Source organism: Apostichopus japonicus, chromosome 21 (genome assembly GCF_037975245.1).
Source record: "Apostichopus japonicus isolate 1M-3 chromosome 21, ASM3797524v1, whole genome shotgun sequence".
Lineage (NCBI taxonomy): Eukaryota > Metazoa > Echinodermata > Holothuroidea > Aspidochirotida > Stichopodidae > Apostichopus > Apostichopus japonicus.
This window is the reverse complement of record NC_092581.1, coordinates 5,251,970-5,267,265: the sequence shown is the minus strand read 5'-3', so window position 1 is coordinate 5,267,265 and position 15,296 is coordinate 5,251,970. Positions and strand designations below refer to the sequence as shown.

The 15,296-nt window shown below is 37.9% G+C and overlaps 1 protein-coding gene and 1 long non-coding RNA gene across 3 annotated transcripts in view; both read right to left on the bottom strand.

Annotated features, from left to right (window-relative positions):
* LOC139963219 (uncharacterized) overlaps positions 1-1,901 on the bottom strand; it is a 69,739-nt gene extending 67,838 nt beyond the window's left edge. For both annotated transcript variants that reach the window (XR_011791526.1, XR_011791527.1), the window contains exon 1: positions 36-1,901. This is a non-coding gene — a long non-coding RNA (uncharacterized lncRNA). The remainder of the gene's footprint in view (positions 1-35) is intronic.
* Positions 1,902-4,404: 2,503 nt separating this feature from the next.
* Positions 4,405-15,135, bottom strand: LOC139962794 (uncharacterized). Its single transcript, XM_071963127.1, has 2 exons — positions 14,768-15,135; positions 4,405-8,103 (listed from the first exon to the last, which is right to left on the bottom strand). The coding sequence occupies exon 2, from the start codon at positions 6,867-6,869 to the stop codon at positions 5,310-5,312; it is 1,560 nt and encodes a 519-aa protein (XP_071819228.1). The 5' UTR covers positions 6,870-8,103; positions 14,768-15,135; the 3' UTR covers positions 4,405-5,309.
* Between the last annotated feature and the right edge of the window lie 161 nt (positions 15,136-15,296).

Below are 15,296 nucleotides of genomic sequence, written 5' to 3'. Positions count from 1 at the left end.
TGGGGTTACATCGATATTTAATTTCATAAACTTACCTGTAATCCGTACCATGTGTTATGAAAACAGTAAACGGACCATTCGTTTAGTCTCCGTCTTGACGACCACGAAACGACGCTGAGCTAACAGGTGACCCTTGACCTTGCAGGTGAGTGCATGTACTAGTATGCGGCAGAGTGAAGTTTACTGCTGGAAGAGTTTGTCAAATTGGAAAAGGAGGAAATATAACATCGCGGCCAGACAGAACAAAGATGACCAATTGTTGTATATATGCGCATACACTCAAGCACAAGTTTGTGGATATCATATGTTTAACGCGCCTAGCACAGATCCGAGTGCAGCTATTGTACTTACCACGTACATTATGCACGTGAAGTTTTAATAGACCAAAGATTACTGGATGGTGTTATTGTAGTGACGTCACGCATTGTGATTATTCCATGTGCATGCGCCGACCTTTTAGGATCCCGCCACGGGAAGCGCTCTTACCACCTACACAGTCTGTTTAAAACGACAAGTGATAACGTTTTTCACACCTTGTACCAATCCATCCATACATTAGTCCCACCACCTTCATTTCCCGCGCACATTTTTCTCAGTTATTTATTTATTTATACATTTTTTGTGTGGATAAATTCTATAGTTCAACGTCTCATCGATCCACCAAATTAACTAATAAATTAGTTCACGATTTCAGATGAAATAGTTCAAACAAATAAAGCTGCTTTCAACTTGCTTGGCACTCCGCAGTGAAATATCCTATACTCTTGAATGAACACGACAGCCAATGAGTAACTTAATCAACACGTCCGTCTAACCTCTTCAGAATGCCTAGTTTGTAAGAACCCTTTCTTCGTATAACAATTAAAATCTAAGGCATGTGTTAATATAATGAACGTATTGTTGACTTTGGCCTTTGTTAGGAACCATCTGCACCCCAGCTGCACTTTTGCGATGAATAGCAACATTTTATAATACAATATCAAAAACGCTTACAAAAATTCAATGGCGGCGACTTAGGAAGTAAAGCAGACACTGTGGATATACTGTGTATAAATAAAGCTAGGTTCATTATCTTTGTGACTCCCGCAACGTACAGCATTTATTGTGCAGATTACTTCACAATACCCCGGTGGTATAGGCTGTAACGTTATGTTGTCCTTTAACGCGGACTGAGTGAAAACAGATGGACGAGCCTGGAAAAATCATTGAAAATGGATTTAAGAATGATAGTTTTTCAAGCCCCTAACTACACACGGCCACCATCATATTGTCTACCTTTCACGACCCCCTACCCCACCCCAGTGACCCAAACTTCCTTCTAAAGGCAAGCATTTGTTAGTACATGCAGAAGTAGCTATATATAGCTGTAAACCAGACACTATTTTAATTCGAGGAACAATATTAATACATACATATGTAGGTATATAAATAATACATACATATGTAGGTATATAAATCTTCACCTGCCGGACACAGTATAACTATATCGGTATCACACAAACTTATTCGAAAAACATTTGTAGGACTTAAAGGCATTGAAGACTCGCCCCAAACCGCGTGCCGCCCTCTGAAAAAAGAGTTAACTTTTCGTTGCTTGCAAGTGAAGTTCTTTTCTTGTCTCTGCAAAATGCAGACAGTAATGAAACGTGATACCTTGTTATCTTTTATCTAGACTTGAGATGTCCATCGCCGCTATGTACACTGTGTTGTGGGTTTTGGCTGTAGCTGCATGTATTGACTGTACACTAGTGTCTAATTACCGAAGGTAGCAAGCTGTGTGTGTATTTTCTGGGATCGATGGTGGTGGTGTCTAACACTTCTTTTACACCTCATTCGAAACTAGGTCAGATTACCGGCATCAGACGTTTCTTTGTGCGCGAGTCTTCACTCCCTTTAAAAGGAATTTTTAAGAATGCGGTTTCTTTAGTATCACACTTAAACATCTTTAGAGATACCATAATTCGAATTACAACGTTCATTAAGAGATACGATATGAGACAAGGCCGATTGCTGGACTCACTACATTTTGAAAGACATAGCTACAGCTTTACAGAGGGTTTTTGTTTAAATTTATTCACGCAGGCGTTACGTCATCATGACGTGTAATTATACTCCCCACCGACTTTACCTTTCCATTTCTGTTGTCTTCTGTCCATTCAATCTCGCTCTGGGCTGTTGTGTTGCGAGCATCTATATAGAGGGAGTAAGTATATCACCAGGCAAAGCGACGAGTTATCAGCTTACAAGAAATGCGCACTAGAGTCAGTATAGGAATTTAAAAAGAAGTGTGTAGCAAAGGAAGGGAGTGAGACACGATTAACAACAGCGGTTAGTTCCCAAGCGACGTGGAAAGATCAGAGTGTAGGAATTTGTTGAGCAGACTCCAAGCCATCCACTATAGAAAAACAAAGATACAGACAGCTGCATGTGACAAAAACATATACCATTCCCACCACTGAGCCAACTGTATCTCTCTTGAGGGCCCCTCACTTAATGTCACATCAGATCCCTTCTAATGTCAAGTTTATATACATAACATCAAATAACAGAAAATAGCCTACAGTATTAATCTTATGGGAAACATAAAAAAATCTAAGCCGTGTGTGTGTGTGTGAGTCAGTGAACATAATAAATCCTAGAATGAAAAATGTTTTCGTTCAATGTGGAAAGGTCGTGGGACTTGTAACTGCATTGTGAATCAAATAAATGGTGAATTATTTCATTGTAAGTGTTATCCAATGATAATCAGATAAATCCAAGCACTACCAAGAGTATTCAGATCCCCCAGATAACATCATAACCGTTGTAAAGGGTTCAATACTGTTCTATAATGAATCGTCTTTGGAAGGCAAATGCTTGGAGGATGACAGTAAGTAATTATATATTGAGATGTTGGCTGTGAAATGCAGGGCTTCGACACCGATGGAATCCCCCTCCCCCTCCCCCCCAAAAAAATCAATATTATGCCATACCGGCGAGGCAATTACATCACTAGTGAACATTTTTCTGATACCTTCCCCACCCCACCAACCCCACCCCACCCCTCCTATTATATCAGGGTTCCTGTAGGGCTTACATTTGAACGCCTGCGTGACCATTTACCAGTCCCCTTGGTACAGGTTCGAGATAGGGAGGATGGGAAGGGGGATCGGACCAATGTTCTGCCTTTGTCAGCAAGATTAAAATAGTTGTTCTGATATTTATTTTCTCGTTGGTGTTGGGAGTGGGGGCATGGGACAATGGGACTGTATTATAGAGTAAGGACTAAGGTGAGCAGGTGGGTGAAATTGGGTGGGGGAGGAATCATGCATATTAGTGTATACCATATAGACTTCGAAAAGTTGAACGTTTTAACAATTTTCAGTTTTCCTGCACCAATCCTTTCGAATTAATCATGTAATTGCAATTGGGAGGAGGCTATAGGATTATCTTGTCTTGTCGTTTTTTTCATGATTAATCTTCAATGCCTCGGTCTTGCGATAAAACTGAAGAAACCAAAAAATCCATTAGTATAACTCATTGATATAGTCAGAGTAATATATACTGCAATGGTATATTTATCACGTAAAATTCTGAACAGTGTATTTTGATATTCCCTTCAGACACGCCAGACTGTTAACATAATCGCGCAGACCAATCTCAAACAGAAAACCGAGATGCATTTTGATAAGGCGCTGCGGCGACAGACTATATTAATGATCATGGCAGCCAGCCACATGACGAAGAGTCTTGTCGATACGCTACACCGACGTGTAGCTTTTCAAAGGTTTAAAACGACTAAATTTTTGCTTCAGGGAGATAAAAAGTCAAATATTTATCCTCGGCTTATATGCCAGAGACCTTTCTGAACGACAACTCCTCCAAGCAGCTGAGAAATTACTGACATCGTTTGGAAGATTTCCAAGTTTAAAATTAATGTCTGGTTGCTGACATTTTGTCAATGTGTGATGTCACAGTTCCATTATGTTTTGAAACCCTTTTACTGTGAACAGTGTTGACACTAAAAACCAATGTCGTCATAAGGTCATGTTGAGGGGTTCAGCATTTTAGTTTCAGCATATGTAAAACCCATCTCAGTGAAAGGAACCTATATAGACAATGCGATAAACAAAGAAGTACATAAGAGAAATTAAGCACATGTGAGTCGATGACGTCATATTTAGACTTGATCAAGTCTTCGACCGTATGTGCGTAGCTGTAGGAACATTAATATCCGTGATATCTCCCAAATGTAACAACACGTTTTTGACTGCTTTGGAGAAGTTATTCACGACATTTATCTCTATCACACATACTAACAAAGATGGTTTGGTTTGTGTCTACTCCTAACTTTACCTCACAAACCTACATTGAGCAAACTATATATAACTCGACGACAAAAAGAAGCATAAGGAATCTGAAAACTAATATTTCATATTTATTCTTTCACCAAGATCGTATACCAGTTTTGATCAATGTGTGCATATATATACGTCGACGTTTTGCAAAGGGAATTATCTTCTTTTTTTTAAACATTAATTTTGTGCAAATTATTTGTTTTCTTTTGATTATAGGATTTACAACTATTCGGGCAATGCAGGAACCTCTGCTAACTGGATGATGATGTTAAAATTCAATTAAGCATGAATATTGCTGGCTTGACCAGAATATCAAACACAATGTCATTGCCCAAACGTTTCAGAGCTATACACACCCACAGACTAATATTTAATTATACACATTGACCCCATCAGCTTCATTCCTTCCTTTATTGGTGGGAAAAAAAAGCTTCGTGAACTCTTTTTTTCTTTTAATAATCACATACAGTACCGTTTGTGAATGCTTTCCTTTTAAAACTGCATGAATATCATATTTTTACGCCTAGACGTACCTCGATGCAGTAGCATTTTTTTGTTATCTTTATCAAAACATTAGCTGCATTTTACGCTCACGATAAATCAGTTCGAAATCGCAAAAGAAGGGTACATTCAAAACTACCGTGTTATTCTCTGTTATTTTGATATTTTTTTTTGCTATAATATATATACCAATCTGGCTATAGTCATAGCTTGACACGTATCATTGAGCATCTTAACGAGTTCCAAGCAGCTCTGTACCATACACTACTCCGCGTACAGCTGTACAGCTTATACAAGTAACCTCTGTGTTATTAAATACGCCTATATGCATTGATAAAGGGAAAGCTTTGTCCGGGAATAGTTGGAAAGTGATGAAGAGTTACCATTTTATTTTAATGTGCATTAATAAATAATATTGCATATTTATATAATTTTTATAGGAACAATTACTTCATACAGCAAATAAAAGGATCATAGATCCCAATCTGTGTCCGTATCACTGACATAATCTTCATCAATTGAAGATGTGTCTGGATTTTTGATATTTAAACTTCTCAAAGATACCTGTAAATCGGGTATAACAGGCGATATCGGTCCGCTTATAACCGGCCTACTACGTCCTCTTCTACTTTGAGAGACATTTTGCGACATTTTTTCGGTTCTGGGCGGAGGCGGTGGACCAAACTTTGGTCTAGTACTCGAAGGGTCTGTAGGTTGTTGCACCCCAGAAGTCTCCTTTAAATGCTCCTGTATCGCATCACGCGGTGTGGCACATATCAATACCGAATGAGTCGATTCTTCATCATCGTCTCGTTCAGTTTTGATAATTTCTGACGATCTGGTATACCGGTGATTTTCGGTATACCGTTGACTGAGTCTCAACGATGACCGTCTAGCTTTAAGTAGATGCAAAATACCGACACGTTTTCGTCGATATGATATTATAAGTACAATGACAATTAAAATGATTATAAATAATATTGAACCACCAATAGGTACTACAAGGGGTAAACCACGTGACTCCACAGGTATAAATGGTGCTTTTTCGACAGTTGACAGTTTATCCGCTAATAATGTCAGCTGTAAAGATGCTCTCCCTTCTAACTCTATGATAGTTAAAACATGACATTCAAAATGGGAATTATTGAAACTTGCATTGATCGATTGCAAGAATACTTGACTACCATCTTCGGAAAAGGAAAATTGCTCGTTTCCGGTGAAAATTGACATTTCTGCACCGTTCAAGAACCAGGTGTAGTTCATGCCGTGATCGGGCACAGCTTGGACGCCACACGTCACGGTGACGTCATCGCCGATAGTAGGCAGACGAGGTCGTGAGCTTAGGCTGACATTTGTGGGCTTGTAAAACGGCATAACACTGCAGCTCCTAGTGTGTTCCAACACCGGATTACTTTCGACACATGAAAAAACCGCACCGTTATGATACTCGGTTACTCGAAACTCGTACACAGACCGCGGTTCGTTTTCGTCCAAAAACGAAGCGGGTAATATCTCCATGCTTCTGACCCAATCTAGACGGCTAAATGGTGAGCCACCCTCTGCGACACAGCTAAGCATTATCCAATCACCCGGTCCGGTGCCACCACTTACCACATCCGGTGTCATCGAACATACAGGGAAACCCTTGCTCGGTTCTGGGAATACCTGCAGCAAGGCGTCACGTGATGAAAGACGAAACGACCGATCTTGAAAGAGAAGGCAACTATACAGACCGGCATCTTCAGAGGTAATGTTACGTATATGAAGAAAATATTCCCCCAACAGAGCATCGCCGATTATCGAAAACCGCTCACTTTCATCGGAATGCCGGTAAATTAGCCTATCTCGGCTGATGTATCGATGATTTCCATGGTCGTACCATAAAATATTCATTGAACCCCAATTAGTGACGATACATCGTAACGTAACCGACATACCGACAATCGCGTTCGTATCCTCCGGTTCCTCTTGAAATGAATAGGCGAAACTCGTTTCCAAGTACAAGAGATATAATATCAGGCTGTAAATCATGTTGTAATCATATGAAATGAACCACTATCTTCGAACCGTACATAGGGTATAGGCCAGACCATTATGTATCAACGAAAATTGAGATATGAATTCGTATCCTTGTACCTTCCGAAGTGAAGACAGACCTGGCATTGACTGAGTTTTTCTTTTTATTCAGCTAGCCAGTAAAATCACGTAAACATGTTTAGACCTTATGAGTCATTTGTTGATTTATCACACCGGTATATCAATACAGCGTCACCGTGACATCAATATAACATAATTTATACAATCATATATATTTTTTGCTTGGGATAATGAGCCGTTGTTGTTTCAACACAAAAAGGGCCTCGTGATTCAATAGTACGCGAATCGCCTTCCGGGCTTTGAAAGCTGTTTATAGAAAGGATAATATTTGAAGTCAACTGTTAAATGGAACACATAGTAATACCCAGCTTCCAAAGGATTTCTCTTCTTTCCCGCTGAGATACAGATCCGGCAAGTTTTGATTTCTTTTACCCTACGAGAGTGTCATTCAAGTTTCGGGTTATGTCGTTCTTTTATGACATCAGACATAAAATAATCCTGTTCACTGTTGACTCAAAGATGGCGGAAATGATTCGGTATTCTTCAAGCTCAATCACTGATGTAGATTTGCCTTTGAAATAAAACAGACGACCCGAACGAGACGCGTGGCAGAAGGTAACCAGCTGAGATCGTTCGTCAAACCTCCATGTAGGTATAGCTGGCTTAATGTATATACGTGTAGGCTTAACCAGTCATCTGGCCTAACGAGTAATATATATGTTAATACCCAACCTCCAACGTCCTCACGTTCCTATAGCACGTATATTATAGAATATATACATCTATAATTCTAAAGATGTCAAGTCAAGAAATCGCATCACTGTTATACAACGTACATAAGATTTCAGTAAGGACAAATTCTGAAAACAATTCAAACAATTGGAATGGAGGTAGAGGTCCAGTCCAGTGACGTAAATACCTGTCGTTGAGTGTCATCTAAAGTATGGCCATCCTATCATCGTTGGGACTATAAATCAACGCGTATTGTCGGGTTTACTAAATTAATAGCATAACTGTACGGGTCACAGTCCAGTATCAGGCCCGAGATGAACTCCGGAAAAACTACTGTGACCTGGGATTGGGGAAGATGCAAAAGATGTGGCGCCCTAGTTGAGTTTTAACGAAACGAGTTGATCAAGTTCAAATTCTTGGAAATGATTCACTGAGCCTGTAACAAGAGAAAATATCACATGAGGAAACGTAAATCGATTGCCGGATGACAACATACTCGCTATAAAGAAGTCATTAATTAGTGACTAATTATGTAAGATCTAGTATCATTTCAATTGACCAAAAACTATTTTAGTCTCTCCCGGATAACTGTCCAATAAAAGGATTTATGTTTTGGCACCAACGTACAACTGAGGCAGTATTGACCTAATTGAGTAAGCACTGGTTAGAGTTTCTCTCTCCCTTTCTTTTTTTCTTATTTTCCAAATCATTTTTTTTCGAAAATTTCATTTTTATCTAACTTATTCGCAGGAAATGCACAATTAAATAACAGGCACTAGAAATCCTCACTCTGAAAGGTTGGTTGTGATTTGTTGATGGTATACCATATAGTCACTTACATCGTACAAATTCGTTAATAATTCTTCCGTTAATGCATTCGACATATCAGAATCAAACTTTATTGAACAGGATATTTTTCATTATTATAGAGAAAAGAAACATAACCCTCTACACAATTGCTGCAAGTGATCCAAAGTCCAAACCAAGAGTATCGTTTGACTCAAGTTGACTGAAACAAACATCATGTGAAATTATGTCCTACTTAGTCGAAATATTTAACTTTGTATTTAACCTTGTATGTTATTTCAAACAGAGATGCACATTTGTATAGGTGACATTAATATGCACATTGATATTCAAAATGTATCGATGGATAGTTCTATTACAATAGTGTCATGCAGATGTTCTGGAATATAGAGGTTATTGACTGTCTAGCATATTTAGCAATCTTCAGGTCGACTTTCTAGTCTCCCGCGTATTGATGGATACGTGTAATTGGACTTGACAGACAATACCGGAATTGATCATTCTGATTGGTCAGCCAACCATAACACAAACAGGCTACAAGAGACTCCTAATGTTTCGAAATAACAGAAACAAGTATTTGCTTCTTCTTCTTTTGGAGCTGAGAAGAAATGCTTACACGAACAAAAATGTTTGCATCAGTATCAGATAAATTCCAAGACAAATATTGTTTTATCCAGCTTTGCCACGAGTGCCATAGATTATTCTCTTATTGATAACAAGAGATGTAAACTGGCTATCCCTGATATAACCAGAGATGTAAACTGGCCATATCCCTGATATAACCAGAGATGTAAACTGGCCATATCTTTGATATAACCAGAGATGATATAACCAGAGATGTAAACTGGCCATATCTTTGATATAACCAGAGATGTCAAACTGGTTATCTCCGTGATACAACCAGAGATATAAACTGGCTATATCTTTAAAATAAGCAGAGATGTAAACTGGCCATATCTCTGATATAACCAGAGATGTAAAACTTGCTATCTCTGATATAACCAGAGATGTTAAACTGGCTATACCTGACATAAACAGAAATGTAAACTGGCTATCTTAATAACACCAGAGATGTAAACTGGCTATATCAATATAACCAGAGATATGCACTGGCTATATCTGACATAACCAGAGATGTAAACTGGCTATCCCTGATATACAACCAGAGATGTAAACTAGCTATCCCTGATGTAACCAGGGATGTAAATTATGCTATCCCTGACATAACCAGAGATGCCAACTGGCTATCCCTGATATAACCAGAGATGTAAAACTGGCTATCACTGATATAACCAGAGATGTAAAACTGGCTATCACTGATATAACCAGTTTAGCTGAGTCTACTAGTGGTCTACGATGCTATAAAACACACTGAGAATTGTGAACCTAAATATGTGATCCTTTAAACTAAAGCAAAGATTTGTCTGATTTTAAGAAATGATTGACCACGCAGTCACTTTCAGAGAAAAAAAAGAACCATCTTTATTAAATTGACCGAGAGTCATGAAGATTGGTAGACGATAACCAAGTCGTTGTGGTAAGATTTGCCCCTTCTCATTTCCGATTTCAGCTGTAACCCAACTGTCTGACCTTACTTGTATAAACCGCCAACAAAACAGTCTTGGCTTTGCATTAGGAAAATGATGATTGCAACAATATCAGAAGCTACTTAAAATAAATCGTCTTTATGCTGTCGTTCAAAACAATTTTCTTTTAATCTTTTGAAGAGATCAGGAAAAAGGGAACATAAACTATCTATTCAGAGTTCCTGTGTTGCTTTCTTTGAATACGACTGCCATATTTTCATTTCCAAAACTGATTTACGATTTCCTATTTAGGAAATATAATTTCACAGACAATGATAACTCTTGCAAATTTTACAAAATGGCATTGACCGGAGTATAGCAAGTTTTGGCCTTCCCCCAATAACATAATTGACGAATGTTGCATATCTTGCTGACAAGATATACAAGGACAATATATACAAAGACAAGATATACAAGATATCTTGCTGACAAGATATGCTGACAAGATATGCTGACAAGATATGCGAATATAAGACGAATGCTGCATATATTGCTGACTCGCTAAACCTTACAGCTATATGTTGAAAACACAAATAACGCCCTTATAATTAAAAAGCTGCCACTAATACTGGTATATGATGACTATAGGTCACAACTGGGAGTTTTTAAGGACAAAGTGATATTTACAAGTTAACTATAGCCAACACAAAATGAATACACGTTCTGACATTGAAACATCTATATAACGTTGTTGAACAAGAATATCTATGCAAACTTTGGTGTGACCAAATCTCATTATGAGTATTTAGCTATGAAAACAATTGCTAAAGAGCCAGAATTACAAAAGGAGGCACACAAACAATATAAACATTGCATTGGTCAGTTTTAACGTCGCTGTTATTGTGCAATGTTTTTTTAAATATTTTTTTAACAAACAAATTGAACAAATGTTTAATATTTTATCAACGGATCAAGCAATGACGAACTACGAAGAGCTCAGTAAAAATTAAAATCAACGATTTTCTGCAAACTTGTTTAAGTGCGGAAAGTGAACCAATACGAGACCAAATCTGTAGTAAAACATCATAACAAAACCGTCTGCCATAACGGGCTGCAACACACCTGCTCTGAGTGTTAGCAATAGGATTATAATATTAGGAAATAGTTTTACCCTGGTAGACCCACCCACCTGTTCATATTTGAGAACGATAATCGCATGGCTTTGAGAATGCTATTTTACTAAACAAGTGATTTAATGCATTGTTGATTTCAACCGCATGTCCTAGATAAAGCTCATCAAACTCGCCCAGACAGAAGTCTCAACAACAAGAAATGAGTATGTTATAAACTTAAATCCATGTTTAATTCTCCATTCCTGTGTATTTTAATCCACAAGGGTTAATGAGAAAAAAACATAACTTGCATACTAATTATGATTCCTTACACGGATTATTGTGAAGGTCACTCAAAAGTCAAACTTCAATTAGAAAAAAAAATTCTGCCAAACTGCTCAATAAATATGATTATCGTATTTAACAGACGTGTGTCTGGCATATACTGGTATATAGTTATGTTACATGGGTAACACATTACCCTTAATTACAGTGGGAATCATTTGGATTGAATTAAAATGATGTCAAAACATCACGCATATATGTTAGCAAATTTTCATTTTTTTTTTCTTTGAATAAAGTGTGCCTGTGCATGTCTAAGCTAATTTACAACGTTAACATAACACAATGTATGATCAGAACTCTTAAACTGAGATAGGAATAAGCTAGAATATGATACAAGAATTGGTCACCGTTGTAAATTGATATACAGTCTGAAACCATTCACTAATCTAAACGACCGTTTTTATTGGCTCTTAGTTTTCTTTTAGGCCAATTAACTTCATTAATTCATTAAGTTAACACTCTTTCTTGCTCCAAGTAGTGGAACCGAAACATCTACGTGGGAGTTTCAGTCAGTCACTGAATGGTGAATGTCATATTGAATTAAAGGGGTATTCTATTGCTAATAATAGAAGCAGTGTAGAGAACAGACCCTCCTCCCCCCCCCCCCCACACACTCACTGAATACCAGTGATATCAGCAAACCTGATACGTTGCAATATTAGCCTGATGCGATGTGCAGACCTGCTTATTTTGACCTAAGTTAACAAACATGGTGACCTTTCAACGAAGCTCTATACACCATAAAGTAAAGCATATTTCCAGGGCCGCAGGAGTACACACATTTTAATCATAAGCATATATAGAGCAGATTGTTGTCCGGTTGCTGTCTGTACACCAGTATGACCTATGACCTCATTGCTGGTGTAGCTGAATATTAAGGAAGTTATACCGTGCTAAATGGTGTAGCAGTAATGAGCAATGGAAATAATTAATCCCATTAAGACAACAAATTCTAGGTCCATGTCTTGCTAGTTTGAGTTCAACAGGTATGGATTTTGCAGAGTTTTTGGAGAAATTTGTTGAATTTTTATTGAGAGCAGTATGACCCTATAATGAGTCAGAGCACATATTTTATATTCTGTAACACATGCTTGCAGGGCAGCGCACGCACGTACCATCAAACCGTTATATAGATATAGGCTTGCTATATAGTGTTTTCAGTTTTGCCGTTTTACCCGCATGATGTATAAATTTATGAATATTGTAAGTTTTATTCAGCCATGGACCGGGAATTATTGATTTTTGGAAATGAGACTGTAACTATATATACTAACTACTTGAGCTGCAGTTATTGTTTAGCAAAGCAAACTTCGAATCTGCATATTGAGAAAGGTGAATTTGTGTGTTGTGAATAATTGGTTATTATGAATGATTGAATATAGAAAGAATGGTTTGTACCAAAATATGAAGAACAAATGCAATATCATAGTCAATTCGGTAAAACTGTTGGATTATAACATCGAATTAAATTTACCACCAACCCACACCCCCATTCCCGTGACCCACCATCTCGGCTCCAGCCTCTTCAATCTCACCCCCCCCCCCCCCACTTCCCTCCCTTCGAGGACAGGGATAAACTTGCACTGCATATCCTAGACTATAAGCACTTTTCATGTAGATATTTTGATGTTTACGATTTTCTCTTTACATCACAAACTACGAAAACTATTGGCGATCTGCAAAATAACTGCTGTACCAAACCAGACGAAATCTGATCTGAATATTTAATTTTTTTCACAACTGACATTTGTTCCCATTTCGTGACCTCGTAAGATAAACTTGACCTGTTGTATTAACAGAGGACAGAAAAACTTCCACTCTCATCTATTTTACTAGAGGCAGTGCCAAGGCCTCAACCATTCACCGACCAAAATAAACCTCAGGGGAGAATGCGGTTGCGTTCGGTGATGACCTTCCAAAAGTTCAGACCACCACATAATGGCGACCTTCACCTGAACACAGGTGATATTAGCAGCGGGGTGTTGAATAATGGAGGGTTTATATACAATTTCGAGCTAACAAGTGTCGTTCAGTTAGGGCGTTACACACATGCATACATACTGTACAAAAGCTACTGCTATATACAGGCTCTTGTGGCATTAAAAAATGTGTTATTTCGAGGTCAATATTTGTTATAGTGAGTGGAACGTCACTGAATGTTTTATGCTGTAAGGAATACCAATGTATCTATATAGTTCAAATTTGTCAAAGTCGCCATACGCATGCACGTGGCTTGTTTATTAGAACCTATAGGCCATCATTAAATGTAAATCTATACTGAGGGTGGGGATTGATGGGGGGGGTCTATTTAGAAGACACCATTTAATGTGCTAAATTGAGTCTACCGTATACGTATATTGCTCATACCATTAACAATTGTACAGTGTTAGTGAATACGTTTCCTGTACATTACGCTACCAATAAACATATAAGCTCACATTTTAAATTCAGGTGAAATATGTGGGTATATGTTAGACGCAAATATTGACTGTTGTATGAGCTATACGTGTGTAGACGCATTGATATACTACAGCACCTCAGCAAGATAAGCATATTGCGTTACCATGGCGGAATGGGAATGAATCGATTTTAATTTCTCTGTTCAATTATATGTATCTTTCATATATAGGCCTATATAGTCAGTAACGCCTTTTGGCACGCGTGCGTTAAAATGAGCATCCGTAGATGTATTGTATAGGGAGATTGTTTCTTGATATTAACATAATTTATAATTTAGGTTACGAGCTAGATACTGCTTAATTTGACAGCTTATAAGCTGTATAGTGTATGATTGATTGTGCAACTCGTATACTACAGTACAGTACACCTCCTCAATGTGCATATGAAGCGTATCTATAGAGCTGACGTGTATCGAACTCATAATATCATTAATTGGGTTATATTCGGAAATTCGTATGCATACGTAAATCTAACACACACTAAATATATTAAAAACAGCCAGCGTGTATAATGTACATACAGCCTATATTACATCCTACGCTGTTCATTAGACTATGACTTTACGTGTGTTGTGTTCACTGTCCGTTGTGAAAACCGCCGGTTATAACAGCATTTCAAATCGCACATGTTTGGAGTCTACATTGTGATAATTAATACAAGATGAAATGAGGTCATCGCTAACACTCACTACTGCTATGTAGGCCCGTACTGTGGTGAATACAATCAACAGCAGTTTAGTATTATTTATTATTAATGATCAACACCCATACTTATTGTACAATATCTATATATTTCAGTAGTAAGTCAAACTCATCACGTACACACACATGATATGAGGCTTCTATCTTACCTTGGCCAAAAAAATTCCAGACGCTTTTCACGATGATAAAAGACTCGGCGGATCCGACAGAAATATTCTCACTTGTGGTTTATTAGAACAAGTATCAACATATGCAACGTTCATAGTAGACACACAGAGACCAATTGTTCGAACGTTGAAACACGATTACTGAATGAGAACCCTTCTCAAAATTCTATCTGAGCTTCTGGAATATAATCGACTTCAGATAAGATTTGACCTAATATGAAAATAAACAGTTCGAAGTATAGACAGGCTCTCCCTTTGTTATGACAGATTGGTTCCCTGGGGCCTTGTAGGTAGACTTCCTGCAGTTCAAAATTTGCTACAGAAAATAATAATGTGCCCCAAAATTACCAGACAGGGTTTTTTTCGCGCGTGCCGGGAGTGTACGGAAGCGTAGAATAGGCATTACAACAACCACATAGCCCTTGAAAGGCTACGTGTGTCAAGAAAAAAGAACGACAATATCGAACGAAATATATATATATATATATATGCTAATATTACATAGTGTTAT

Coding starts and splice junctions, on each gene's coding strand:
- LOC139962794 (XM_071963127.1), bottom strand. CDS start 6,869: ATGATTTACAGCCTGATATTATATCTCTTGTACTTGGAAACGAGTTTC.